The sequence below is a fragment of the Sinohyriopsis cumingii genome, chromosome 15 (assembly GCF_028554795.1).
Source record: "Sinohyriopsis cumingii isolate HCF-2022 chromosome 15, ASM2855479v2, whole genome shotgun sequence".
Taxonomy (NCBI): domain Eukaryota; kingdom Metazoa; phylum Mollusca; class Bivalvia; order Unionida; family Unionidae; genus Sinohyriopsis; species Sinohyriopsis cumingii.
The window spans coordinates 24835235-24863131 of record NC_142975.1 but is presented as its reverse complement, the minus strand read 5'-3'; the positions used below and the strand labels follow the sequence as shown (position 1 = coordinate 24863131).

The 27897-nt window shown below is 36.1% G+C and overlaps 1 protein-coding gene across 2 annotated transcripts in view; it reads right to left on the bottom strand.

The window, feature by feature from the left end:
* Positions 1 to 27897, bottom strand: part of LOC149781429 (peptidyl-prolyl cis-trans isomerase H-like) — a 45467-nt gene that overhangs the window by 12131 nt on the left and 5439 nt on the right. Inside the window, exons 1-4 of one of the 2 annotated variants that reach the window (XM_089935513.1) lie at positions 21800 to 25872; positions 19335 to 19399; positions 17297 to 17365; positions 12797 to 12839 (exon numbers count right to left, since the gene is read on the bottom strand). In XM_089935513.1, the coding sequence (XP_089791639.1) occupies positions 12797 to 12839; positions 17297 to 17365; positions 19335 to 19399; positions 21800 to 21880 (258 nt within the window). In that variant the 5' untranslated portion in view covers positions 21881 to 25872. Of the gene's footprint in view, positions 1 to 12796; positions 12840 to 17296; positions 17366 to 19334; positions 19400 to 21799; positions 25873 to 27897 lie in introns of those variants that run through there. The other variant, XM_089935514.1, reaches the window with a different exon arrangement.

Sequence of the window (27897 nt, the reverse complement as noted above, 5' to 3'; positions counted from 1 at the left end):
AATGCTAACCTCTATATTTAACTAACACCTGCTACAGAACTGTTATTTACGGCTGCAACATTTACCAAAATTTCTAAACTTGTACAAGAAGTAAATTAATAATAATAATAATAATAATGACCTTATTTAAAGAGGGTAACACAATTAGCTAAAAACTAATCTACCTTGAGGCCCTCATACAAAGGAATTCATTTATTTAAGCTGCATCTCTGAAGCCACTGGATATATTGGGTTTGGAAGAAGGAAATAGAGTGGGCATTTCTAATCTCAGCTGGAATACTATTCCAGAGCAGAGTTCCAGAGTATTGGAAACTTTTTTTAAATAACTCCTTATTTGGTTTGGGAATTTTATACTGTTTGGTTGACATGGATCGCAGGTGGGGAGTATTACCAGGTAGCCTATACTGGAATAATGATTGTAAATATTCAGGAACACTATTCTGAGATATCCTGTACATTAATTTGGCTTTTCTCAGACAGATTCGGTCTTTAACAGGTAATATTTTTAACCTACCAGCTAAACTTTCCTTGCTTTCTTTCTGGATTGATATTAGCCCAAATGCTCTTTTTTGAAGATGTGCCAGCTTTGCTATGTTTTTATCATTTGAATTACCCCATACTGTACTACAGTAGTCCAAATAGGGTTGTATGTAACTGTTATAAAATAGTTTCCTGTGCCTTTCAGGGAGAAAATGTCTTATCCTACTGAGAAGCCATAAACTTGAATTGACTTTTTTACTGGTATGTTTGATATGTTCAGTCCATGATAGGTTATTATCTACCAGAACACCAAGTAGCCTATCATGACAGACTATTTGCAGATTTGTATCCTTCCATGTCAGACATAGTTCATCACTATCAAGATTTGTCCTTCTTTGCCGTGTTGAGATAAGTAATATTTTAGTTTTACCAGTATTTACCACCATGCCATTACATGTGCACCAGTTTTCCAGTTTGTTTAGGGCATTCTGTAAAGAAATTTCGAGCTCATGCTTTGTGTTTTGGATGTCTGACAATGTTGTGTCATCTGCATAGAGATCTGTAGATGTTATTGAGTCTCTTAGTAAAAGTGGTAGGTCATTAATAAATAAAATGAATAGTAGTGGACCTAGAATTGAGCCTTGTGGTACTCCATATCTAACTGTTTCAGGTTCAGACAGAACATTATTTATGTAAACATGTTGTGTTCTCTCATTTAAGTATGAAGTAAACCATCTAATTGTTCTTTCATCACACTGGTAGATTTTCAGTTTCTTCAAAAGGATTTCATGATCCACCATGTCAAAAGCTTTCCTGAAATCTACAAATACAGTTCCTATTATTCTACCTTGGTCAAGTGCTTGAAGCCATTTATCCGTTAGGGAGATCAAGGCAGTCTCACAGGAATGGTTCTGTCTAAAGCCTGATTGATTAGGGTGTAACAGCAAGTGTTTGGTTAAATATGACATGAATGAGTCATGGACATGTTTTTCAATCAATTTTGACAAGTTTGGTAGTACTGAAATTGGTCGGTAGTTATCAGCATCATCCTTAGAACCTGATTTGTGAATAGGAGTTACTTTTTTTGATGCTATTTATTTGAACCAATCTGAAACTCAACATAGGCTTACAGCTGGGAGCGGTTTGTATGTAAGGCAATTTCATACTTTGCTCAAAAACGCATTTTACACTCATAAAAAACTGCTCCTGGTGCAACTTATGATCATAAAATAAACCAAAATAACCATTTGAAAAACTAAAAATCTTACCAAAAATGTTCAACTTTACTTCAATAATTCCACAATATTTATAGCCACATGAATTTGTTCTCCAATACTATTGACGTTGAAGTTATTTCATGTGCAAGTCAGTGTTCACATCGTAATGAAGTCACAATAATTTCTCAATTTTTGCAGCAAATATATGTATAATTACAGTAATTGCGGTTGGAAGAGTTTGGAACAGCACTTACAAAAGAAGCTGCATATGGAAAAATTGCAACGTGCATGCAGCACAGCGCAGAAAACTAGGTTATTAGATCTTGACACTAGAATGCAAAATACTAATGTATTCATTTGAAATTCTTGTTTCATTAACACAGATATCAGCTGACTTATGCAAATTTCGCATTAACGGAATTCCATGAAGTTTTTTATTTAAATTTTATTTTGTAAAGACTAAAACTAAAGAATTTTTATGTTTAAAACAAAAAAATTAGGAGTCTTAAATGGCTAAAATAAATGGTATTAAAGTTAATTGTTTTATATACTTTTATATACTTTTCAATGAAAGTTAAAGGGAGTGAGAAAAAAAAATCTCAGTTACAAGATTTCATGTTATGCAACAACTCTTGGGAATGCAACCATCGCATAAGTTGGGAGTTAGCTGTATCTGTGAAAAAAGTTTACATCATTTTATTATTTATTTCTTGAGAGTGGTTTTAATTTTTGGAAATATCTGACATTATGAGAATATTTTTAAAATGTTTTTAGTCATGAATCTTGAAAATCATTTACACCCTATGCAAGAATGACATTTGCCATGCTATGGCCTTTTATGCAGCATATTTCTAATTACCATCCCTTCACAAATAATATCAAATAGAAAGTTTTATTCTTAAGTCACTTGATTCAACCATTTTATTTCTATCATATGTTTAACATATGTGAGTAGATTTGATTTATATCAAGCTAACTATAAAATAGAAATGTGATCACATGACCAATTTCACAGGCTCAAACCCCTAATAGATTCACATAACTTTTCTTTCCTCACTGGAAATTTGTTTTACGTGTGTATCTGTGACTGTATGCCATGCGAGTTGGAGTAAGCATGACAAAAACTTGGTGAAGAATATCATAAAACACCAGAAAAGTTATTGAATGATAAGAAAACTTTCAATCACTGTTAACCAAATCAAAGGTGAGCAAAGACAGCCAAAGTCAGCATATACTCCGACATGTACAAAGATGACATCAAAGATATTTAAACCAGTGAAGATAGCTAGAATCACTGCACTTAGCATTAATATGGGAATCACATCATCTGTGCTCAATGACTTTGAAAAGAAATGCAAAACAATCTACAGCAATGCAGAGAAAAGACAGCTGGCCCTATTTTGATAATAATATTGTAATATAATATGCTCTTTGATGAACCACCCGACTTATGATACAAACAAAACAATGAATGGTCATGGACAAAATGTTATCTGTGCAGAGACCTCACATTTGCAGTTTAGAATTAGACTGTTATTGTTAAGAAATAGCATAGTTGTGGTTTACAATTGGATTGTTATTTTTAAGAAATAGCATATTTATGGTTTATGGTTAGAATTGGACTGTTATTGTTAAGAAATAGCATATTTATGGTTTATTATTGGATTGTTGTGGTTTAGAATTAGACTGTTATTGTTAAGCAATAGCATATTTGTGGTTTAGAATTGGACGGTTATTGCTAAGAAATAGCATATTTGTGGTGTAGAATTGGACTGTTATTGCTAAGAAATAGCATATTTGTGGCTTAGAATTGGACTGTTGTTGTTAAGAAAATGCATATTTATGGTTAGAATTGGACTGTTATTGTTAAGAAATAGCATATTTGTGGTTTAGAATTGGACTGTTATTGTTAAGAAACAGCATATTTGTGGTCAAGAATTTGGACTGTTGTTGTTAGGAAATAGCATATTTGTGGTTTAGAATTGGACTGTTATTGTTAAGAAACAGCATATTTGTGGTCAAGAATTTGGACTGTTGTTGCTAGGAAATAGCATATTTGTGGTTTAGAATTGGACCCTTATTGTTAAGAAATAGCATATTTATGGTTTAGTGATGTGTGATGTGATTTGGATTTTTAACGCAGCTTTAACAATTGTTTCAGTCATATCGCTACAATGTCTGCAATGTGGCAGTTTATAGTGATGTCTAGCACTGAGGCATCATGACACAGACATGCAGCATGATGTCCCACCCAGTCGCATTATCCTGACACAAGGCTGACCAGTCCTAACACTAACCTCTTAATGCTGAACGCCAAGAGAGGCAGCTATCTGTACCATTTTTGTAAGTCTCTGGTATGACTCAGCTGGGGATCGAACCCACGACCTTCCGCATCTCAGGCAGATGCTCTAACCACTAGGCCACCAGAGCGGTCTAACTGGTCAGGAAGAATCAACAAAAAACATTTTGCTTAACTCTGATAATAATCAACTTGTGCATGTGTATTACTGAAATACATGGAACAAAACCACAATGTTGACACAGGCTTGTAGATTTCCCCCAAAAGATTCATCTGTATTACTTGATTAAGTAGTCTGCAGTGAACATATACTTTGAAGCATATGTAGGAGGAAATGTCAGCAACCCAGAGTACAGATGCATTGCTATGACCCTCTCTGATAAGATTCTGTTGTTGCAGGGGTCACATGGCCAAATGACGGTCATTTACTTATCTGTGCAAAACTTGTAGTTTTCAATCTTGCAATTGAACAACACATTAAAAAAAAGTCTTATCATGAATTTAGGTTGGTTGTAGAAAATAATGCTTGTAAAATAAAAACTATGGGCTCACAATGAGCATTTCTCCAACAAGATTAACTAATCATATCCCCTTATGTCTAATGTCAAGACAATTTAACGAGCTGAAGGAAGCAAAACTGAATAAAAATCCCCCTGTAACAAAAACATTATCAGAGATGGTGCAAATGCAGATGAGTGTTATGCAATATTTCGCTCTCACTCTTGTGGATGCAAAAGAAGCTGCATTAGGGGCATTCAGAACATACTTCTAGGATGGCTCTGAAAATAGTGGTGGAAAGCTGCATTAGAACATACTTCTAGGATGGCTCTGAAAAAGTGGTGGAAAGCTGCATTAGAACATACTTCTAGGATGGCTCTGAAAAAGTGGTGGAAAGCTGCATTAGAACATACTTCTAGGATGGTTCTGAAAAAGTGGTGGAAAGCTGCATTAGGGTCAATCACAACACACTTCTAGGATGGCTCTGAAAAAAGTGGTGGAAAGCTACATTAGGGGCAATCAGAATACACTTATAGGATGGCTCTGAAAGAGTGGTGGAAAGCTGCATTAGGGGCAATCAGAACACACTTCTAGGATGACTCTGAAAAAAGTGGTGGAAAGCTGCATTAGAACATACTTCTAGGATGGCTCTGAAAAAGTGGTGGAAAGCTGCATTAGGGTCAATCACAACACACTTCTAGGATGGCTCTGAAAAAAGTGGTGGAAAGCTACATTAGGGGCAATCAGAACACACTTATAGGATGGCTCTGAAAGAGTGGTGGAAAGCTGCATATGGGGCAATCAGAACACACTTCTAGGATGGCTCTGAAAAAAGTGGTGGAAAGCTGCATTAGAACATACTTCCAGGATGGCTCTGAAAAAGTCGTAGAAAGCTGCATTAGGGTCAATCACAACACACTTCTAGGATGGCTCTGAAAAAAGTGGTGGAAAGCTACATTGGGGGCAATCAAAACACACTTATAGGATGGCTCTGAAAGAGTGGGGAAAGCTGCATTAGGGGCAATCAAAACACACTTCTAGGATGGCTCTGAAAAAAGTGGTGGAAAGCTACATTAGGGGCAGTGAAAACACACTTCTAGGATGGCTCTGAAAAATGTGGTGGAAAGCTGCATTAGAACATACTTCTAGGATGGCTCTGAAAAAAGTGGTGGAAAGCTGCATATGGGGCAATCACAACACACTTCTACGATGGTTCTGAAAATAGTGGTGGAAAGCTGCATTAGGGTCAATCACAACATACTCCTAGGATGGCTCTGAAAATAATGGTGGAAAGCTGTATTAGAACATACTTCTAGGATGGCTCTGAAAATAGTGGTGGAAAGCTGCATTAGAACATACTTCTAGGATGGCTCTGAAAAAGTGGTGGAAAGCTGCATTAGAACATACTTCTAGGATGGCTCTGAAAAAGTGATGGAAAGCTGCATTAGAACATACTTCTAGGATGGCTCTGAAAAAGTGGTGGAAAGCTACATTAGGGTCAATCACAACACACTTCTAGGATGGCTCTGAAAAAAGTGGTGGAAAGCTACATTAGGGGCAATCAGAACACACTTATAGGATGGCTCTGAAAGAGTGGTGGAAAGCTGCATTAGGGGCAATCAGAACACACTTCTAGGATGGCTCTGAAAAAAGTGGTGGAAAGCTGCATTAGAACATACTTCTAGGATGGCTCTGAAAAAGTGGTGGAAAGCTGCATTAGAACATACTTCTAGGATGGCTCTGAAAAAGTAGTGGAAAGCTGCATTAGGGTCAATCACAACACACTTCTAGGATGGCTCTGAAAAAAGTGGTGGAATGCTACATTAGGGGCAATCAGAACACACTTATAGGATGGCTCTGAAAGAGTGGTGGAAAGCTGCATTAGGGACAATCAAAACACACTTCTAGGATGGCTCTGAAAAAAGTGGTGGAAAGCTACATTAGGGGCAATCACAACACACTTCTAGGATGGCTCTGAAAAAAGTGGTGGAAAGCTGCATTAGAACATACTTCTAGGATGGCTCTGAAAAAAGTGGTGGAAAGCTGCATTAGAACATACTTCTAGGATGGTTCTGAAAAAAGTGGTGGAAAGCTGCATATGGGGCAATCACAACACACTTCTACGATGGCTCTGAAAAAAGTGGTGGAAAGCTGCATATGGGGCAAACACAACACACTTCTACGATGGCTCTGAAAAAGTGGTGGAAAGCTACATTGGGACAATCAGAACATACTTCAAGGATGGCTCTGAAAAAAGTGGTGGAAAGCTGCATATGGGGTAATCACAACACACTTATAGGATAGCTCTGAAAATAGTAGTGGAAAGCTGCATTATGGGCAATCAAAACACACTTCTAGGATTGCTCTGAAAAAGGTGGTGGAAAGCTGCTTTATGGGTAATCAAAACACACTTCTAGGATGGCTCTGAAAAAGTGGTGGAAAGCTGCATTAGGGGCAATCAGAACACACTTCTAGGATGGCTGTGAAAAAGTGGTGGAAAGCTACATTGTGGGCAATCACAACACACTTTCAGGATGGCTCTGAATACAATGGTGGAAAGCTGCATTAGGGGCAATCAGAACATACTTCTAGGACGGCTCTGAAAAAAATGGTGGAAAGCTGCATTAGGGGCAATCACACACACTTTTAGGATGGCTCTGAAAACAATGGTGGAAAGCTACATTAGGGGCAATCAAAACACACTTCTAGGATGGCTCTGAAAAATGTGGTGGAAAGCTACATTAGGGGCAATCAGAACATACTTCTAGGATGGCTCTGAAAAAAGTGGTGAAAAGCTGCATTAGGGGCAATCATACACACTTCTAGGATGGCTCTGAAAAAAGTGGTGGAAAGCTGCATTATGGTTAATCACAACACACTTTTAGGATGGCTCTGAAAATAGTGGTGGAAAGCTGCATTATGGGCAATCAAAACACTTCTAGGATGGCTCTGAAAAAAGTGGTGGAAAGCTGCATTTTGGGCGATCACAACACACTTTATAGGATGGCTCCGAAAACAATGGTGGAAAGCTGCATTAGGGGCAATCAGAACACACTTCTAGGATGGCTCTGAAAAAAGTGGTGGAAAGCTGCATTAGAACATACTTCTAGGATGGCTCTGAAAAAGTGGTGGAAAGCTGCATTAGGGTCAATCACAATACACTTCTAGGATGGCTCTGAAAAAAGTGGTGGAAAGCTACATTGGGGCAATCAGAACACACTTATAGAATGGCTCTGAAAGAGTGGTGGAAAGCTGCATATGGGGCAATCAGAACACACTTCTAGGATGGCTCTGAAAAAAGTGGTGGAAAGCTGCATTAGAACATACTTCTAGGATGGCTCTGAAAAGGTGGTGGAAAGCTGCATTAGAACATACTTCTAGGATGGCTCTGAAAATAGTGGTGGAAAGCTGCATTATGGGCAATCAAAACACTTCTAGGATGGCTCTGAAAAAAGTGGTGGAAAGCTACATTAGGGGCAATCACAACACACTTTTTGGATGGCTCCGAAAACAATGGTGGAAAGCTGCATTAGGGGCATCAGAACATACTTCCAGGATGGCTCTGAAAAAAATGGTTGAAAGCTGCACATGGGGCAATCACAAAACACTTTTAGGATGGCTCTGAAAACAATGGTGGAAAGCTACATTGGGGCAATCAAAACACACTTTTACGATGGCTCTGAAAAAGTGGTGGAAAGTTTCATTGGGGCAATCAGAACATACTTCTAGGATGGCTCTGAAAAAAGTGGTGGAAACCTGCATTAGGGGCACTCACACACACTTCTAGGATGGCTCTGAAAATAAATGGTAGAAAGCTGCATTAGGGGCAATCAGAACACACTCCTAGGATGGCTCTGAAAAAAGTGGTGGAAAGCTGCATATTGGACAATCAGAACACACTTCTAGCATGGCTCTGAAAAAAGTGGTGGAAAGCTGCACAATGGCAATCACAACACACTTCTATGATGGCTCTGAAAAAAGTGGTGGAAACCTGCATTAGGGGCAATCACAACACATTCTAGGACGGCTGTGAAAAAAAATGGTGGAAAACTGCATTTGGGGCAATCAAAACACACTTCTAGGATGGCTCTGAAAAAAGTGGTGGAAAGCTACATTAGGGGCAGTGAAAACACACTTCTAGGATGTCTATGAAAAAAATGGTGGAAAGCTGCATATGGGGCAATCAGAACACACTTCTAGCATGGCTCTGAAAAAAGTGGTGGAAAGCTGCATTAGGGGCAATCTCAACACTCTTCTAGGATGGCTCTGAAAAAGGTGGTGGAAAGCTGCATTTGGGGAAATCAAAACACACTTCTAAGATGGCTCTGAAAAATGTGGTGGAAAGCTGCATTAGGGGCAATCAGAACACACTTCTAGCATGGCTCTGAAAAAGGTGTTGGAAAGCTGCATTAGGGCCAATCAAAACACACTTCTAGGATGGCTGTGAAAATGTGGTGTAAAGCTGCATAAAAAAGAAAAACTGATTATTCAATTGTGGCCTTGCCTTTGGCTGCCATAGAATAATGTCCACTGACCAATTTTTGTTTTCTCGTTATGACTAAGTCAAGCTTTTCAAGTGTTTTCTGCAGGATACACATGTGTCAACAATCCCCCATACATGAGAAACTGGAACCGTTAACCTGGAATTGACAAATGGACTTGAGTTATATATGTGGTAACACCTGATCATTATTTTGTAATTTGACTCATATGGGTTTGTACTGACATGTGTAATCATTAATTATTTACATGGTGGCTGGATGATGGCCACTGGGTCTTCAATGCTAGCACTGGAAACTCAAACAGATGGCTAACTAAGTGGACATCTTGCTGTTCAAACACTGAATGCACTCAAGGGAAGCCTGATCCTGCAAGCACCGTTGATTTTACATTATCACTTGAAGTATGTATGAAATGCCTGTTGACATTTACAGACAGTGAAGCGCAGCCACATGATGTAGCATCGATGTGGATCTCACCAAGACTGCCACCAAATGAGCTGAGCAACTGAGCTGTTGTTAGCACTGACCCAAATGAGAAGACAAAACTGGAAATCTGCAATATCCAAAGTGGATATCATGACATTATTTTCAAGCTACTAGGTGCCTTGCAAAAAATCTGGCCAAACTCACATAGAAAGAGGGAATCAAAAACCTTTGCATGTCAATAGCCTTTACAAAAATCCCTTGTGTGTCAATAACCTTTACAGGGATCATACAGAATTTTAAATGATAAATTCAATCACTTTTCCCAAACTTTCAAAGACCACAAGCTTAGATTTCCAAGACCTATTTTCACTAACATTTTTTATACAAGTTATTTTATATGAGAAAACAACAAATGCAAAATTCTACAATATTGTTTAATGATGAAATGAAACTGAACGGGTCATCAACAGAAAGAAACCAGGAAAACTCTATTACATTCGAATCTAACAACCTTGGACAATTTTATTTGTGATTATGGAAAGAAATTAAAATGTCTGGGTTTATTTCAATTTTCAAAGACTATTAAAGACCTCAGGGTAATCTGCTCAATTTTCCCAAACTTTCAAGGCCTTGCAAATGCTACCTCATTTTTCCCTAAATGTCGAAGACCTTCAAAGACCGTGTGAACCCTGCCTTATACAATACCCTTTGCTTGTCATAGCCTTTATGTGTGTAAACAGTCTTTATTAAAAAAAAACTTGCATGTCAATAGCCTTTATAAAAAAATACAGACGATGCCAATGCAGCAACCAACATACCCTCACCAATAGTAACTGTATGGAGGCCATTTAATAAAATATTAACCAGAAAAAAAAGCAGAAAAAACATGGCATAGCAAGTGTCGACTTGTTTTTTTTCTGATGTGGATAGCACTGATGGTCAAAAACTCATATCTTAAAGGTGTGGGGGTCATGATCATATTTGTTCATCTCAGCTGGCTCTAGGGTTTACCATATCCAGATTGTTAAATGATTGCCATCATACAAGTGCAATACTAATGTGTCAGACCTGCTGACCCTGACTAGTCCGTCACAGTAAGGCAGTTGATTTTTATTCCGTAAGTTTGACTAGTTTTCAGTAACGTGTAACAAAATATAAACTGCTATTGTAAAGCTAGCAAATGTAATTAAAAGTTTGGTATGCGGAACGTGCAGTGACGATAAACATTATGTTCAACTGAAAAGTTTGTAAACTTTATTTACCACTAGTACAGTGCACAAACTTTAGTTCCAAACCCTATGCAGCTCAATGGCTTGTTGCTGTCTCTCAACTTGATGTAATTCCTGGAAATTCTTTTTCCATTTCACATGACAATATTTCCCACCACGAGTCATACTAAAATTGGCACATTATGTCCAATAAACATAACTGTTCTCCTTCCAGCTTTTATTCACAAGAATCTGAATATTTATTTTTATTTTTCCTGTGTTGATTATTAACATGTTTCAAGGGGCTTATTTTCCATTTCGTCTTAAACATGCAATGCATACTAGACGCCATTTTTTTTAAAAAAAATTATAATCAAGTTTGATCAAGCAGACACTTCACATGAACAAATAGGTGCAGTTTAAAGCATCTGATGTGCTGCTGTAAAGTTAGTCTGGTTCCCTGACCAATTTCACTACTTCAAGAATCTTTCACATATTCGGTATTGTTACCATTCACTGCTGGAGATGAATTCGGTTTAAAGGACTTGACATCTATGCAAGTGGGTAATGAACCATCACTGGCATTTCTATTTAACATTTACTATTACATATACATGATTGATTCTGAACAGACATGTCAAGACGATGCTTAGAGGTGTTCAATCAGCTTACACTTGTTGACCAATATCTGCATGAAATGAGGGTTACTAGACTGTCAAATATTATTTTGCTGCTAATGGTCAAATAGAAATTGATCATTGGTCTTAATACAAACTTTAAGTCAGTCTGGAATCATGATATCGGCATGTGAAAGCATCCAAAAGAATACTACACCATTAGGCATGAAAACACCCTGGAATTGTTTCTATAACGATGAAGTGGAATTCACAGACAAATCCACCCAAACAAAATTTGGAGTTGATTATGCTAAACCAACACTGACTCAACTAAGAAGCGAAAGATTTTGACTGTTATTCAACAATGACACACGGGTCCATATAACACTTCTTGGACAAATATGAGACTTACTGTTAAGAACACAAAGCAGGAGCGTAATTCAGTTAGTTTTAAGCAAACACGGTGGCAAGCCCATGGTACATACAATCGCCAGAGACAGATATTTTATATGACTGAATGCAGCTGTACTAGTAAAGAAAGGTAACTGGTTAGAAGTGTTTGTGTGTGTTGCACCCAAACACAGCCTGACTATTGAGCTATTGTACTTCCTGATGACAATATTAACAAAAAAACCCTAATGGATCCTCCTACTGAAATGAAAAAATAATCGAAGTGGAACAAGTGTTTTGCTTGCAAAATATAAATGTGTGTTGTCATGGCAGCTATTTGTGGACTCAATGCAGAAACAATCATTGGCCTTGGTGTGGCTGGAACAACTATGGCAACTAACACAGGTACACCAACTTGAATTTTCAGAGCCATTTTGATAGTAACTGGTGTGTCTGGTGGTATCAGAAAAAATAAATTTCATTATGGTTACAGTCATGAATATATGTCTATCAGAAAATTCTTGTTGTTGCCCAAAATTGTCTGAACACTAATGCCACACTGTACTCAGTGTAGATTGAAGATACATGTATAATTATTTCCATGGCAGGTTCAAAATGGTGTTGAGGTTGAAAATTGCACTGACTCTGCACAGAGATATGGAACTAGGATACTAGTGACCCAAAACAGGTAACTGATTTATATTCAGTAAAATTCAAATATGTAGTTGTCAGCTTAAATCAATCTGTCTGTGAGCTCACAGCATTGAGGTTCACAACTCATGGCATTGTCTTCCACTTTGACATGTGGACTACAATCAAAGCTACATGTGTATGCAAACATTTTCCAATGGAATAAAAGTTATGGGGAATTTACAAGGGGTTTAACCCTGGGAAAACTACATTTTTTCATCCAGTGTAAAATCTACATTATCATGCTACTATTGCAAATCTTTAACTGGTTTGAATAACAAAATATATGTAACCACTGACTAGCCAGGGGCTCAACTCTGGACCTCTAAACCTATCTAGCTTCTTTACCAACTGAGACATTAGAACCAACAACCGTAGCTGGTTCTAGCCACAGTATTATTAGAAGGCTGTGTCAGACCTAATTGCATCCAGTCTTTCAACCTTTCCGCTACAAAGGCAAACTACTCACATTCACAAAATCTCCTCCTTGAACCATGAAATCTTTGATGACCCTGAAAAATCAAAGTTTTCAATCAGTTTGCATCTTCAAGCAACGCTACTATTATAAAAATGTAAGCCTGATATCACTCACCTAACATTGACCATTTTACTAAGCAGGCTCGTGTTGAAAAAAAACCTGTGTAACCAATCTCCAACACTTTATATTTTGATATACAATTATTCTAAAGACAATGATATCATTAACATGCACAGTCTCTTGTCATAATCAAAGTCATTCAAGCTCTTCATAATTTAAACTGATTTACTAAATTTTATAAAACTGGATGAGAAATATAGTCTCTACATCCTGAGAGGATGAAAGTGCAGTCATCAGATCACAAATATGGCTTCAAGAGTGGCAACTGCTATGTCAACCAGATAATAATTTAACTCAGTAATATACATGGGGCCCGTTGCTTTTAATCTTGTCCAAGATCATATATTCCAAGACTGATCAAAATTAGCACCTCCAGAACACACAAAAGGTCAGCAAATCAGATACAATATCACACTTTTTATCAAAAATATCCAAGATCTTAACAATAAAGGAATATTTTAAGTCAGATCAGAAATGCAGCTTTCAAAAGAGGTAACAACTCAGGTGACCAAATGCATGATCACCTATAATATCTATGGATTTCACTCATTACTGAACTTGTTTAAGATTTAAATGATAAAAGTTTATATTCCAAGTTTAATCAAATCAGATCAGAAATATGACCTCTAGATGGGTAACAACCTCACCTAATTAATATGACCTCTAGATGGGTAACACCCCCACCTAATTAATATAACCTCTAGTGTGTGTGTGTGTGTGTGTGTGTGTGTGTGTGTGTGTGGATCTTGCTCATTATTAAAATTCTCTGAGATCTTATTGATAAGTTCATACATTCTAAGTTTTATCCAGATCAGATAAAAAATATGGCTTCCACTGTTAGCAAGGTTAACCAATCTGATGCATAGATCTACCTCATTATCAAATTCATCAAAGATTTGAATTATATAAACCCATATTCTAAGTGGATTGAAAATAGATCACAGACATGGACTCCAAAATGGTAAGAAGCAACTGTTGATAGAGGTACAGGACAGATGATAAATGACACATGACAGATACAGGGCTGTCCAGTAACTCATATGGCCATTCACTATCTATTAATTTTAAAGCGTTTACATTTGTTCAAAATGAAAAATGAGGGCAGCTGTCAAAGAAATTAAAGAGAACAAAGGTCACAGCAACATATTTGATATGGTAAATCACTGCTAATCAGATTGAATATTATTTAACATGGGTTAAGTGGTACAGTGGTAACATATTCACTTTGCATCTCTATGGTTCCAGGTTCAATCCACAGGTGCCCAACGCGAGCTTAACACTCAAAAGAAGCAACAACCTAATGGAGAAGAAAAAAATCACAGACAGTGACAAAATTTCGCTCTCCTTCCGCTATCTCTCTTTGATGGTACATGGCCATAATCTATGGCTGGTTTTACTCCTGAGATATTTTTCTATTCATACAGCTATCATTCACTTTTCTGCATTGCAATTCAACAAAATACAATTGGCTCAAAAGGTAACATCATGAACCAACATGGGTGATATTGAAGTATTACCCTTTGAAGCCAATCATATTTCTCTGTTAATGTGTGTGCTGCATAGTCAGGATGTTTTGAAATGAGTGTAATGTCTTTCTGATTTACGTGGACTTGTTGAAAAATAGATAATTCTTCTAGGGAACAGGATTCCTAAAGTTAAGTTGAGTTAATGTTAAGTAGGAACTTTCTTTTACAACACATTTCTCAGGTTAATGAAGGAATGTATTGTACAGTCACAAACACCACATCTCGCAGTAAACAGAGCACGTTGCATATAAGCCTAAGTTTGTCCTGGCATAATAAAAGTCTTTTGTTGGGGAAACACCTAGTGAATATGACCATCCTTTCACAAGAAGCAATGATAATAAGTTTTAAAATGGCAATCATGGCAACCTTATTGGATGTCACATCAGCAACATTTTTTGTTTAAAACCAACTAGACATTATAGTCATTTAGTTGCAACTCCATTTGTACATGACCATCTATTCAGGAGTAGCAGAAATATGATTTTCATTATGGTTACCATGGTGACCATACTAGATGTCTGAATAGCACCGTTTTCACTTAGGGCCAACTAGACCTTGGGATTAATGTATTTGTACATTTTCTGGTAATCCGCACAGTACTTTTGGAACAGCAGTGATAACAAACTTGTGCTAACAGTTGCCAGAGAAATGTCTTCACAAACTTTTCTAGTCTAGGACTATAATCTGTAAGACAACTTGATTTCACAAGATTCTGTCTTACACAGCATTCAACTGAAAGACATGAAGGGAAATAACTCTTAATTTAGAGAGTGATTGGTCTCTGACAAGCTTCTGTCAAGGACAACATCAGGCTCAGTGTAGAAAAAGAAATTCACTGTATTTAAAAAAATCAGGAGCATAGTGATTTGTTGATATGCACATTTAACAGATGATCATAATGTTTCCAATGTTTCATGGCGATCCATTAAAATCTGTAAGATTAGGTGTTTTCAGAAGAGTCAGTCATATACCTTGCCTATGGATGGACAGACACTGTATCCCCTCCACTACATATTCTGTCACTGGTCACAAATCTAATTTCCAATATTTCAATGTGATTACTTCCCCATGCACTATGATAATATAATTTATGTAGTACAAATGCTTTGGCCAGGGTTCTTCCTCCACCAGTTATACTGGCCGCCATATATGGCCTATCTTGTGCTGAAAAATGGCGTTAAACCCTAGAACAACAACAACAACAACAAATGCTTTGGAATAAAACAAACTGAATACTGATTGAAATTTTTGGTGTCCAAAGTGGTATTCCCAGAATTTCACCCAAATAAAATTACTTGCAAAATACTGACTCGTGTTTGCAAAACATGTATGCATGAATTGCGAACCCAAAAGTCTCAAGTCCCAAAATACTGAGAAAGTGTTACAACAGTGGGAAATATATATGTGTGTGTGTGTGCATACAACATTTATCTCACATGATTTTTTTCCACAAGTGTGCACATACTCTTTATCTTAAAATAGTTCATAAATTTGATTTTTTTTAAATAGAAATATTGCTTTAATAATCTGAAAATGGAACCATGTCACCTACCTATGCCCATGATGAACTATGTAAAATTTCAAGACATACATATGGACAACAACAATGCATCTTATGTTACTACAGGTCTGGCAGTACAGGGGATACCAAATGTATTTGACACTTTATTGTGAAAATACCTCAACACAAAAAACAATTTTGTTCAACTGAAAACTCTTTGTTATAACCACAAGTAACAAGTAACAGAACTACAGATGTTACTAAAAGTTGATGTAATACAAACATAAATCTAAAGTAATGGACTTTCCCTTTTGGTTCGTGTAGGCAAAATGGTATGGTAGAGAATATATAGGCACATTAGCATAATTCCAGCTATAAAGTACTGCCTAAAAGTCAACTTCTATAAACGTAATGGTAAAAATAACAAAACATTTTACAAGGATAATCTGAATAAGCACAATATGTTAACATTCAAAATAACTTGGGTGTTACAATATTTTAAATGGGATAAAAAATTCTTTAAATGGGATATAAGATTCTTCAAATGGGATATAAAATACTTTAAATGGGATATAAAATTCTTTAAATGGGATATAAAATATTTTCAATCAGATATAACATTCTTTAAATGGTAGATAATTTAAGCAAAACGAAAGAAATATAAAATCCTTAAAATACAAGGTCAACATCTGTTACATAAACCACATTCTTAAAAAACCTCAAGATTTTCTCTAGGTCAACATCATCGGAAAGTTTTAAATTTCACATGAAACATTTTGTCTTACAGGAAGTCAATAAACTCAATATGAACAAATCCTACTGTCAGTGGAAATTGGCAGGTATGCATTCTGATGAGATTCACCCTCACAGGAGGTATTATGCATGGCATGTGTCTTGTATGCAAGCAGTACAATACCACCTCATCTATGCAATTTGTTCTGTAAGAGAGGTTTAGCTTTCAAATGATGGCTTGTTTATTCCACATACTGTGTCAGGTATACTGAACATGCAAATTCATAAAATGTTTGAAGCCAATATATCTTTCATTGAAATGTTCATATCCTACCTGTGAAATGATGTCCCTTAGTATAGGCACACCATCCTACCTGTGAAATGATGTCCCTTTGTATAGGCACACCATCCTACCTGTGATGATGTCCCTTAGTATAGGCACACCATCCTACCTGTGAAATGATGTCCCTTTGTATAGGCACACCATCCTACCTGTACAATGATGTCCCTTTGTATAGGTACATCATCCTACCTGTGAAATGATATCACTTTGTATAGGCACACCATCCTACCTGTGACATGATATCCCTTTGTATAGGCACACCAACCTACCTGTGAAATGATGTCCCTTTGTATCCTATAGGCACACCATCCTTCTTATATTCACCTGTACAGAACTGCCTGAAATTTTGATATTTTTAAAGAAGTAGTAGCATTATATCTTAATTTAAAAACATAAGCATTATGTTTATAACTATGTTCTTATGTTTGGCACTGTTTGGTTGGTTTGTCAATATGAAACAAGGATTTTAAACAAATATTGTAACAATAGATTCAAGTGCATTTTTATATCCAAATCTGTGGAGACCTGTCATGGTGTCTTTGAACTTCTTCACTCTAAAGCCAAGACTGTATAAAGTTTTTATCAGCCAATAATGTTGCTACCAAAAATATTTCCAGATGCTATATTTTGTTGCTAATTAGGAAACAAATCTCAATTGGCAACATTGGCGAAGCCCAGCGCGATCCCTGTTATTGTGTTTGTTTCTGATTGTAGCCATATAAATATTGCATGCGACCTCGAAATCAAGGCACATCGAGACTTGCACAAAATGCCTTGTGCAAATTTTGATAAGTATTTTGGGGTTAAATGGAAAACTGATGAAGATTTTAATGAGATTCTGAACTCTGCTAAAGTTGCTAGAACTGATAGTTCAGATGGGACAGTAGCCAAGTGTAAGAAAGTGCATGATGCCTGACTTAGTGTTTGGAATAAAAACTTTCCTTGGATTACAAAATTTATTCTGATTGACAAACAAGAGCTATATGCCAGTGGTGTAAAGAATGTGGAAAAAATAAACTCAGTGGCAACTACTGGTTCTTCTAATCTGCAAAGTTCCACATTTTCTAGGCATGAGACATCTTGAGACCACCTGCTTGCTAGGTAGTCATAAAATCATTGAACAGCACACTGACACAAGCCTGTACAACTCTACTTCAAGAGTACAGAGATTTCCAGACTTTGCAGTCCTAGCTGTGATTGTGTTGGTGTCACCAGTGACATCCATGACATGCAAGAGAGGCTTCAGTGTGCAGAACAAAATCAAGACTTAAGGGAAGGTCCAGCATAAAACATGAGACCTTAACACAAATGATGCGAGTCAAAGAAGAGGGACCTAGTGTGGAGGAATATGATCCAAAGCCAAGTATCAGAAATTTTTGTGACATGCGACATAGACAAAAGTGAACAATACTGTAGTTAAAGAATATGATATTTGTACATGATATCATTTTTAATACATAGATTTTTTTGTAAAATAATAAATGATTACAAATAAATAAAGCTGACAAAGTTTTGTGTCTGTTTATTCCTGGCATTTTAATGAACGTTTAGCCACTTCAAGCTGTTTCTGGGAGAGGACTGTAACTAATGCTGGTGGAACTCTGATTTTTACCAAGTTAGGAGTCCTGGACTCCTAATTTTAAAATCCTAGTGAGACCTTTGACTCATAAGATATCATAATTAGAAGAATGTATTTGAAGAATAAAAAGAGATTTTCACTAAATCTTTGCCTTCAATATTTACTTCTATTTAAGAATTTAAACTGAATTGTAAAATATAGTTAAAAGTAAATCTTGCATAAGTTGCCAGAAATATATATGTGAGTGTGTGTGTGTGTGTGTGTGTTTGGATTTTTAAAGTAGCTTTAACAATTTGAGTCACATTGCTATGATGTTTGCTGTGTGCAAGTGTCTAGCACTGGTGCACCATGCCATGGACATGTGACATTATGACCCACCCAGTCACATTTTCCTGACTCCAGGCTAAACAGTCCTAACACTATCCTCTTAATACTGAAGGCAACTGCTAGCACCATTTTTTTTAAGTCTATGGTATAACTCAACAGGGATTTGAACATGCGACCTTTTGCATCCAAGGCAGACGTTCTGACCACTTAGGCCACCAGAGATATATATATATATATATATATATATATATATATATATATATATATATATATATATATATATCACTGCCTGCTAAAACAAAGGTTAATCACAACAGACAAATTGTGACTGAATATTTTTTTACTGCAATTTGTCAATTTGTTGTATTTAGAATAAAATGTATCCCTATCTGAAAACATACCTAAAATTTTCAGCAGTTTTTGGCACTACATCAGCAAATAACTCAAACTTTATCCTTCCAACTTCCTGTAAAGACAAGTACAAGTTATACATCTTCATATGAAATGTTCGATTCAATAATTTTAAACCCTAAACTGGTTAGGTCTACATCAAGGATACAAAATCTACGTTGTCAAATACTCATCATCATTTAAAACAAAATATAAATACAACAAATATAAGCCTTCATATTTATCTGAGAGAATTACAATCAACTACTTATGAGCCATTCAAAACAATATCAACAAGAACCCTAAAAGTTACATAGAGTTCATACTATCATATATATATATATATATATATATATATATATATATATATATATATATATATATATATATATATAAAATACTATCATACAGGTTAGGGAATTTTTAATTTGTACTCTAAGGAGATTCGAACCCAGGTTCATGGGTAAATAGCACCCATCTCCTTGCCTGCATACATGAGCCCATATTCGCTCATGACTAAGCACACATCATAAAAAATTATGTTACTCAATTGTTGTTATATCAAACGTGTGTAGCAGATACACTCGCGTGACGACCTAGTAATTATTTCTCATGTATCTACAAAGTCATTCCGGATTCCTATGCAGGCAAGGTGACAGTGTTGTTTACCCATTGCCCTAGTGAAGAAATCAACTTGCTCTAGAGCTCAAGGTCAGAGTGACCTTTATGAGGGAAAGGAATGATAAGTCATGGAGCAAGAGCCAGAGGGGGAAGAGGAGAAAGACATTCTGTTCAGCCCTAAGACAACAGAGCTGACTAAACCCTGCAGATACTTGAAAAACAGTAGGCAAGAATGATGGTAATTTTTTATTTCTGTCATGTAAAACAAGTAATGACATATAGGAAAAAGTGTTTCATAATTTGCGCAGATTCAAATATCTTTATGTTAGAAGTGTTTTGCGCAAGTTAGTTAACGGATACTTCAATTGAAGAAGTATATATTCTACCAAAAGGTGCATGTTTAAACTGCTTTACTTTAGGTAGGCACTCACTTCCTTAACCATATCATTTGATAAAGACCATGCACACAGGTACCATACAAAATACTGAGACACCTTATTTATATGGCAACCATTCTAACACCAAATATAGTACATGTTATCATCTACTTTGTCTTCATCATGGAAAGCTACGCTTTTTATACAGTGATAAATGGTCTCCTTTTACGCTTGAAATCGCTACATTTAATGATGTAGGGCTAATGGTTTAGCAATTCAAAGCAACCATACTTATCAAAATAGATACAATGTTGTAAATAAATGCTTCTGCTGGAATTTGAATTCATGTGACCATATAAATACAAACTTGCTAAACATATATAGGTAAGAAGTGTTCTACACAAGTGGCATACAAACAAATATTTAACATTGTGGTTGACTTATCCTTTGTTAAATTGCATAATGAAAGTAAAATATTATACTTTTTAAAATAAAATTTAAAAAATGATAACAAATAAGGCCATACCATCTTACTTAGGACTCGAGCGAATAGACCATGCTAAGAAGCCTGATGGCAGTTAAAATAACAAGGTCAAAAATTACAGCTGTGCAAAATTAATATATCTATTTAAGTCTTGCTAAATAATGACTACACTTTTATTCTTTGTTTTAAACTTTATGCATGCCTTAAGGAGTATTTCAAAAAACCCAAACTATGTTAAGGTAATGCTCTATATATACTATCATGATAAACACCAGGACTTAAAGAATCCTAAAATGCCTTATTTGCCCAGAATTTAGAATAACATGAAGGCATTCAAGAAAAAAAACATTCCTTCAGATTTTATATAACAATCAGAGTAATAATTTTAATTACCCATGTTGCCTGGCATTCAGTTTTCCACCCCTGAACATGTAATTAGTGAAAATGATTTCTGTAATAAGGATTTTACTTAAGGCAATGAAAATTTTTAAATTTCTTTAATTCTCTCCTGAACTTGTATGTATTCCTTGAGCCTGTGAATGCCTAAGCTTACAGCTTTCATGTACACAATATGTATCACAGAGGTACTGAACAACCGTACATCAGCTAAATTATACAACAGCACATTACACACATGTAACAGCTGCATATGAATGCGAAACAATCCCTCTGTAAAGATAAAATCAAAATACTACACACATTTATACACAAAATTACATAACATTGGTAGCAATTTTACAATACAACATGTACAACTACAGAGGCATCTATTTCCATGGTGGAGTTACAAATATTGATACCTAATTTAATTACATGATTATTTTAAACATTGAAGTTTCCATGTTATTGTGATTTTAGCTTTAAAGCTTTCTGTACCAAATACATACAGAAATTTTGTATCCTTAATATCTAACACAAATTCCTGATCATAAAATATGTGAGGATAGACAGGCTGAGTGAGATTTTCCTACAGCTTTTGCAGTTACACCCTGACCTTGTCTTTAATGTATTGGAGCCAGGTCCAAGGTAGTGATGTCGATATCATCCAGCACCAGAAAAAGCATGTGTGGAACATGTAGGGAGATATCCCCAGACCTAAAAAAGTTTTTTTTTTGTGACAGACATACTGTATATCAATTCTGCTTGTAATGAATATATTAGCTTTTGTGTGGAATTTGTACTGTCTCTTTATTAGTTATTCATACTATGCTAAAGATGGCATTTAACATCACAATTTGCAAGAATTTTTAGAGACCAAAGAGACTATAATTTGTCAATTTCTTTGCAACCATTGTAAATGAATTTTGAAATTATCAGCCATCCAATCAGACATACATAGATACATATGCAAATGTTAAGGACCATTGTTTTAATCCTCATCTAGTAGATTATATTCACTACCTCGTTTCAATGCAGGTACTGCATTATGCTGAACAAATCTAAGCTGATGATGATACAATTATTAGTTTCTTTGTTTGTACATATCTTCATTTGCAATGAGAGTGTTTTCTTCTCCAATTGCAAGAGTCTGTGACTTCTAAAAATGCTCAAAATGTACTGTTATGACTCTATGGTCATAAACAAAGTAACAGGAAAAAAAGCAAACACCAATTTTTTTCGAATTCAACAAATAATTGATTTGCCTAAATTAGAAATTGAAAATATCAAAATAAATGACAGTATTGTGAATTAAATCCGATACAGTCCTAAAAGATCTGTTACAACTCCAAAAGTATAGAGCATTCCAAATGACGCTCAAAATATAAATATCAGGGTCGAGGGCTTATGTAAGACCTTGACGCTGATATTTATTTTTTGGACACCAGGGTCTTACTGCCCAACTAATAATAATAATAATGAGGACATTGTGTAGCGCCTAATCTTTAGAAGCTCTAAGCGCTTTACAACATTAGGCAACACATATGAAATAAAAAAACATAATGATATGATTACAAAAACAAACACCATGAAATTAGAAAACGTTAAAAAAACATGCTGAGAATATTTAAGGTAGGAAACATTATTAGGTCTTTAAGTTTGTTCTTGCAGTTGAAATAAGTGAGTTTTGAGAGCCCTCTTGAATGTGATCACTGTGTCTTTGTGTCTAAGTTCAGTGGGCAATGATCACTGTGTCTTTGTGTCTAAGTTCAGTGGGCAATTCATTCCACATTGCTGGGCCCTGGTATGCAAAAGGACACTGTCCATATGACTTTGTTTTCATACTTGGAATAATGAGTATACGACTGTTGGAAGAGGAGCGTAAGTATCTTGCTGGTGTGTACACATGGGTGAGGACTAGAGTCCGACAGTGAAACGTAGCACAGAGAACAAATTTTGTGTTTGATTCTGGATCGAATGGATAGCCAGTGTAGGGTACAGAGCAGTGCTCTGATCGTGGTACTCTAAGTATGATCCGAGCAGCTGTGTTTTGAACTTTTTGAAGTTTCTGGAGCAGATATTGAGATGAACCAAACAGAATTGAGTTACAATAGTCCAGTCTTGAAAGTACTAATGAACACACAAGTGTTTTAGTGGCATCAACTGAAAGATCTTTGTGAACTGAGCTGATGCATCTCAGCTCAAGATATACAGCCTTACATATGTTCATGACATGTCGGTGCAATGTGAGAGTACTGTCCAAAGTAACACCTAGGTTTCGCACTGATTGTGTGAATTTAATGTTGGTGTTGCTGATATTTATTGTTTGAGGTAAAGGATGTGAATGAGAAAGTCTTTGTGTTGTGATCAGAATGGCCTCAGTTTTATCATCATTCATCTCAGCTTGTTACATGTCATCCATGATTTCACATCAGAAATGCACCTCTCTACACCTTGGATGGTAGCATCAACTTCAGTTGGGTGGCTAGATTTGTATATTTGGGTGTCACCAGCATACAATTGGTGAGACACTGGATGATGACCTATGACACTTGAGAGCGACTGAGTGTATAGAATGAAGAGAACAGGTCCAAGAACAGACCCCTGTGGAACACCACAACATGGATCAACTGGGCTGGAGTGTATTCCATTTGCAGATACAATTTGTGTCCTCTTGACCAAGTAGGACTTGAACCATAGTAAGGCTGTATCATGAATGCCAAATACATGCTGGAGATGGTGAAGGAATATATCATGGTCTATTGTGTCAAATGCTGCAGACAAATCAAGGAGGGTGAGGACTGTAATCTTTCTGCTATCCAATGCAGAGAGAATGTCATTAACAACTTTTAGAAGAGCAGTTTCAATACTGTGGCAAGGGTGATATGCAGATTGTACATTGCTAAAAATACTGTTTCAATTTAGATGAGATACAAGCCGGGATAGAACAAACTTTTCTAAGATTTTTTATATGAATGGGAGATTAGAAACTGGGCGGTAGTTCTTTAAATCGTTATGGTCTAGTGTTGGTTTCTTCAGCAGAGGCTTTACAATGGCAGTTTTGAAATACGATGGGAATTCCCCGGATGAGAAAGAGGTATTAATAACATCAGTTAGTAAAGGCAATAGTGGATCTAAGCACTCAAGCAGTAGTTATGTTGGAATTGGATCAAGTTCACATGACTTTGGTGCACTCTTCATCAGGATTGTATGTACGATATCCATAGAGACAGGTTCAAATGCTGCTAATGGTTGCCGCTCAAATTCTGTATCCCAACTGTATGGTGACGACGAGTCAAATTGAAATTGTGGTGTCAAGCTTATCTCTAATGGTCTGTACTTTGTCACGGAAGAAATTTGCAAACATGTCCGGAAGGTCGACTGGAGAGAAGGTAGCTGGAAGTGGTGTTGATTTGTTCCTTGACACTAGCTTGTTAGTAATCTCGAAGAGCTCTTTGCAGCTGGAACTTTCCATGATCTTAGTAGTATAGTCGGCTGATTTCACTGCATGGACTATATTTGTGACATTCTTCTTAGCGGCTTAATAGATTTGCTTATGAATAGTGAGTCTGGTGGAAAGCCAAAGCCTCTCAGCTTTACGGCAGTCTCTTTAAGTAGTGCGAAGTTGGTCCCTAACACTGCTATACCATGGAGAACACTTTTGAATTGATACTCTGCACTTGGTAGCTGGGGCATGTTTGTCAAGCAATGAATGCAGGCAGTTATCAAGTTGTTCTGCGGTAGGAGGTAAGCAAGTTGTTAGGTTAGCTTGGAAGTCGTGCTTTAGTTTGGTTCTATTTATCACACGGAGATTTCTCTTAGTATAGCAGATAAAGGTGGAGGGTTAGGGACTGATACATCAAGATGGCATATACTGCAGAGGTGATCTGATGCAAGGTCATGAGATACCAGGGAAGATCGTAGAATGTTATCATCAGGTCAATGAAGAATCCAGTCTAAAATGTGACCATGTTTATGGGTGCGTTGGTTAACTGATTGTTTGAGGTTGAAAACATTAATGGAATCTATGAGTTTTTATGTATTTGGGTTTCCGGGACAGTCAAAGTGAAAGTTGAAATCTCCAAGAATAATCAGGTTGCCACTTATCGAATTTCCATAGTCCAGGAGATTCGGAAACTGCTTCAAAAAGAGAGAGTCAACCAGCTTGTTTTTTCTACTAGTAGGAGGGCAGTATAGGCAGAAAAAATGGACTGACCTTTGCTCCAGTGTGAGTGTGGTTTGGACTAGTTCAAACGACGTGTGGTCAAAACTGAATGTTGTGGTGTGGTTAAGATGTTTTATTATGGAGTTCTTTGTGATGACAGCAATTCCACCTCTGCAACAATTATGGGGGAACAACTTGATGGAGTAACCAGTGGGTGTTAGATCCACACACTTGGGCTCATTGCCTCATGTTTTTAGCCATGTTTCTATCAGGAAAAAGATGTCAATGATCTGGTCGTTGATAAAATTAACTATTTCTGTGCTTTTCTGGTGGTCCTAATGAATGGGCATTGAATAATGCAATATGCAGAGGTATCTCTTGGATAGTTGACACAAAGATTGACAAATTAATTGGGATTTGAATTAGTTATCTAAATTAACTTTTTTTTAATTGTTGAGCCAAAATAAGGGAGATAACTGGAATTCTTCTTCCTGTTCTAGGCTGGCCAGCTTTGAAACAACGTTTCTTTTTCCACTTCTGTTTACATTTAGGTAATAATGAATGTAGTCCTAGTTCGTTTGGTCTAGAGCACAATGTACTGTGGAGAGCCAAGGAGTGATCATTTAAAGCAATTAATGAGGGTCCATCATAGCATAAACGGGTTGACTGGCGAGTATCACGTGATGGCGGTTTGTTCAAAAACAGTGGAGCAAGACAACTGAGAAAAAGTCTAATTGTTCTCATTTCCAAAACAAGGAGATGAAGAAACACGAATTTAACAGCCAATACATAATAAACACAATAACGTAGATGAAAACAGGCAACAAGTACAAATATAATGAAAACGGCACTAAAAAATGGAACAGCTGCTTCAAGCCGGTTAAGCGTATGCGGCCATCTTGTTTAGTATCTAACAGCACTGTGTAGTGTTTTGATGTCGAATAACATCGTAACGAAAGTCAAATTTTCAGGAATATCTCATACAACTGGCAACTAAAATAACTGCACTTTTCTACAAAGTAACGTCATAATGTTTTAGTCAGACTTTACTTACAGTGATGATTTTTCTCTAATAAATTCAAATTCTCACAAAAGAAATGGACGTATTTTCAAGTTTCATTGGCCTATATTTCAGTTGACTGGAATGCCGAAATCGGGTTAAATTGAAATATTATTCTTTAACAAAATGAATAAAAATATGCCTATTGGAACTGTAAAGCAACATTTTGTTTCGTTCAAGAAACATATTCGCCACATGAAGCTACTTAAACATACTTCGGCATACCTCGACTACCGTCGCTTTGCAACAAATTCAAATGTATATCAACAGAACATGAAAATGCATCAAATTGTGTGTGTCATATTTTCATTCCTCCAGGATAAAGACAGCAGAGTAAGTATATGTATTACACATAAATTAGTGGAAGAGTGTCGATATATGCTGCCAAATGTGTGAGCTATTCCTGAAACTGTGCAGTGATGGTCCTGACTTTTAAAAAGTAGTCATCCAAAAATCGCCAACCTTAATATTTTGTTGCCAATTTTCAAAAAATGTCACTAGAACAAGTAGTGAATATTTTTCCATTTCTGTAAATGTAATAGGCAATGACTAGTATATTAATGTAATAGGCAATGAAAATTGCAAAAGATGGGATAGTTATTACTTTATTAACAACAAGCAATACAGCTATAATATTATAAAATAAATCATTACATGATTGTTTTGCACTATTAAAACATTATAGAATGTCACATGATGATCCGTCACGATTTTAGGGCTGCCCACTTGTTGAATGCATTAGATATGTGCACATCTAATTTAAGGTCTGAGAGTTGGGTGGCACCCTGAAATGAAATAATCATTAACTTTTTATGCCATAAATATTTCATTTATAATTATACATGTTCTGATTATATATATATATATATATATATATATATATATATATATATATATATATATATATATATAAATTAGCAAGAAGTTGGCGTTATTAAGAAGTAATCAGTGTACTACAGATGTAACATTACAATAAATATTTTAAGGTTCTACATGTTTTTCACCATGTTATTGTCATTTAAATCAATAGAATATTACAGTTAACAAGCTATAATATAATATTCTCAATACCTGTGTGATACATAACGGGTGCAGCTTTGGAATAATTGTGGTGGTAGTAAGCCACAAAGTATTCCTCATGGCGCTGATAATAGCATTTTTACTTTTACTAAAGCAGCGATTTTTGCTACTTCCATGGTCTTTGCATCCCGCATCACCGTTAGAGCATAGGTATGACTGTTGTCACCTGAAAAAAATGTATTATCAAATGTAAAATATCTACTTTCCTGACATATACAGTATCTCACTCATTTTTTAAAATAGAAACATCGGATATTAAAGGTCACCGGTCATACTCCAATATTTTCCTTTTTACATCAGATTTGCATTACATGATTTAAAGTAGTTATACTCACACAAAAAGAACAAAAAAAGTTATCAAGTGTAAAGAAGAAATAATAATTTAATTACTTGAAATAGAAGTATACAT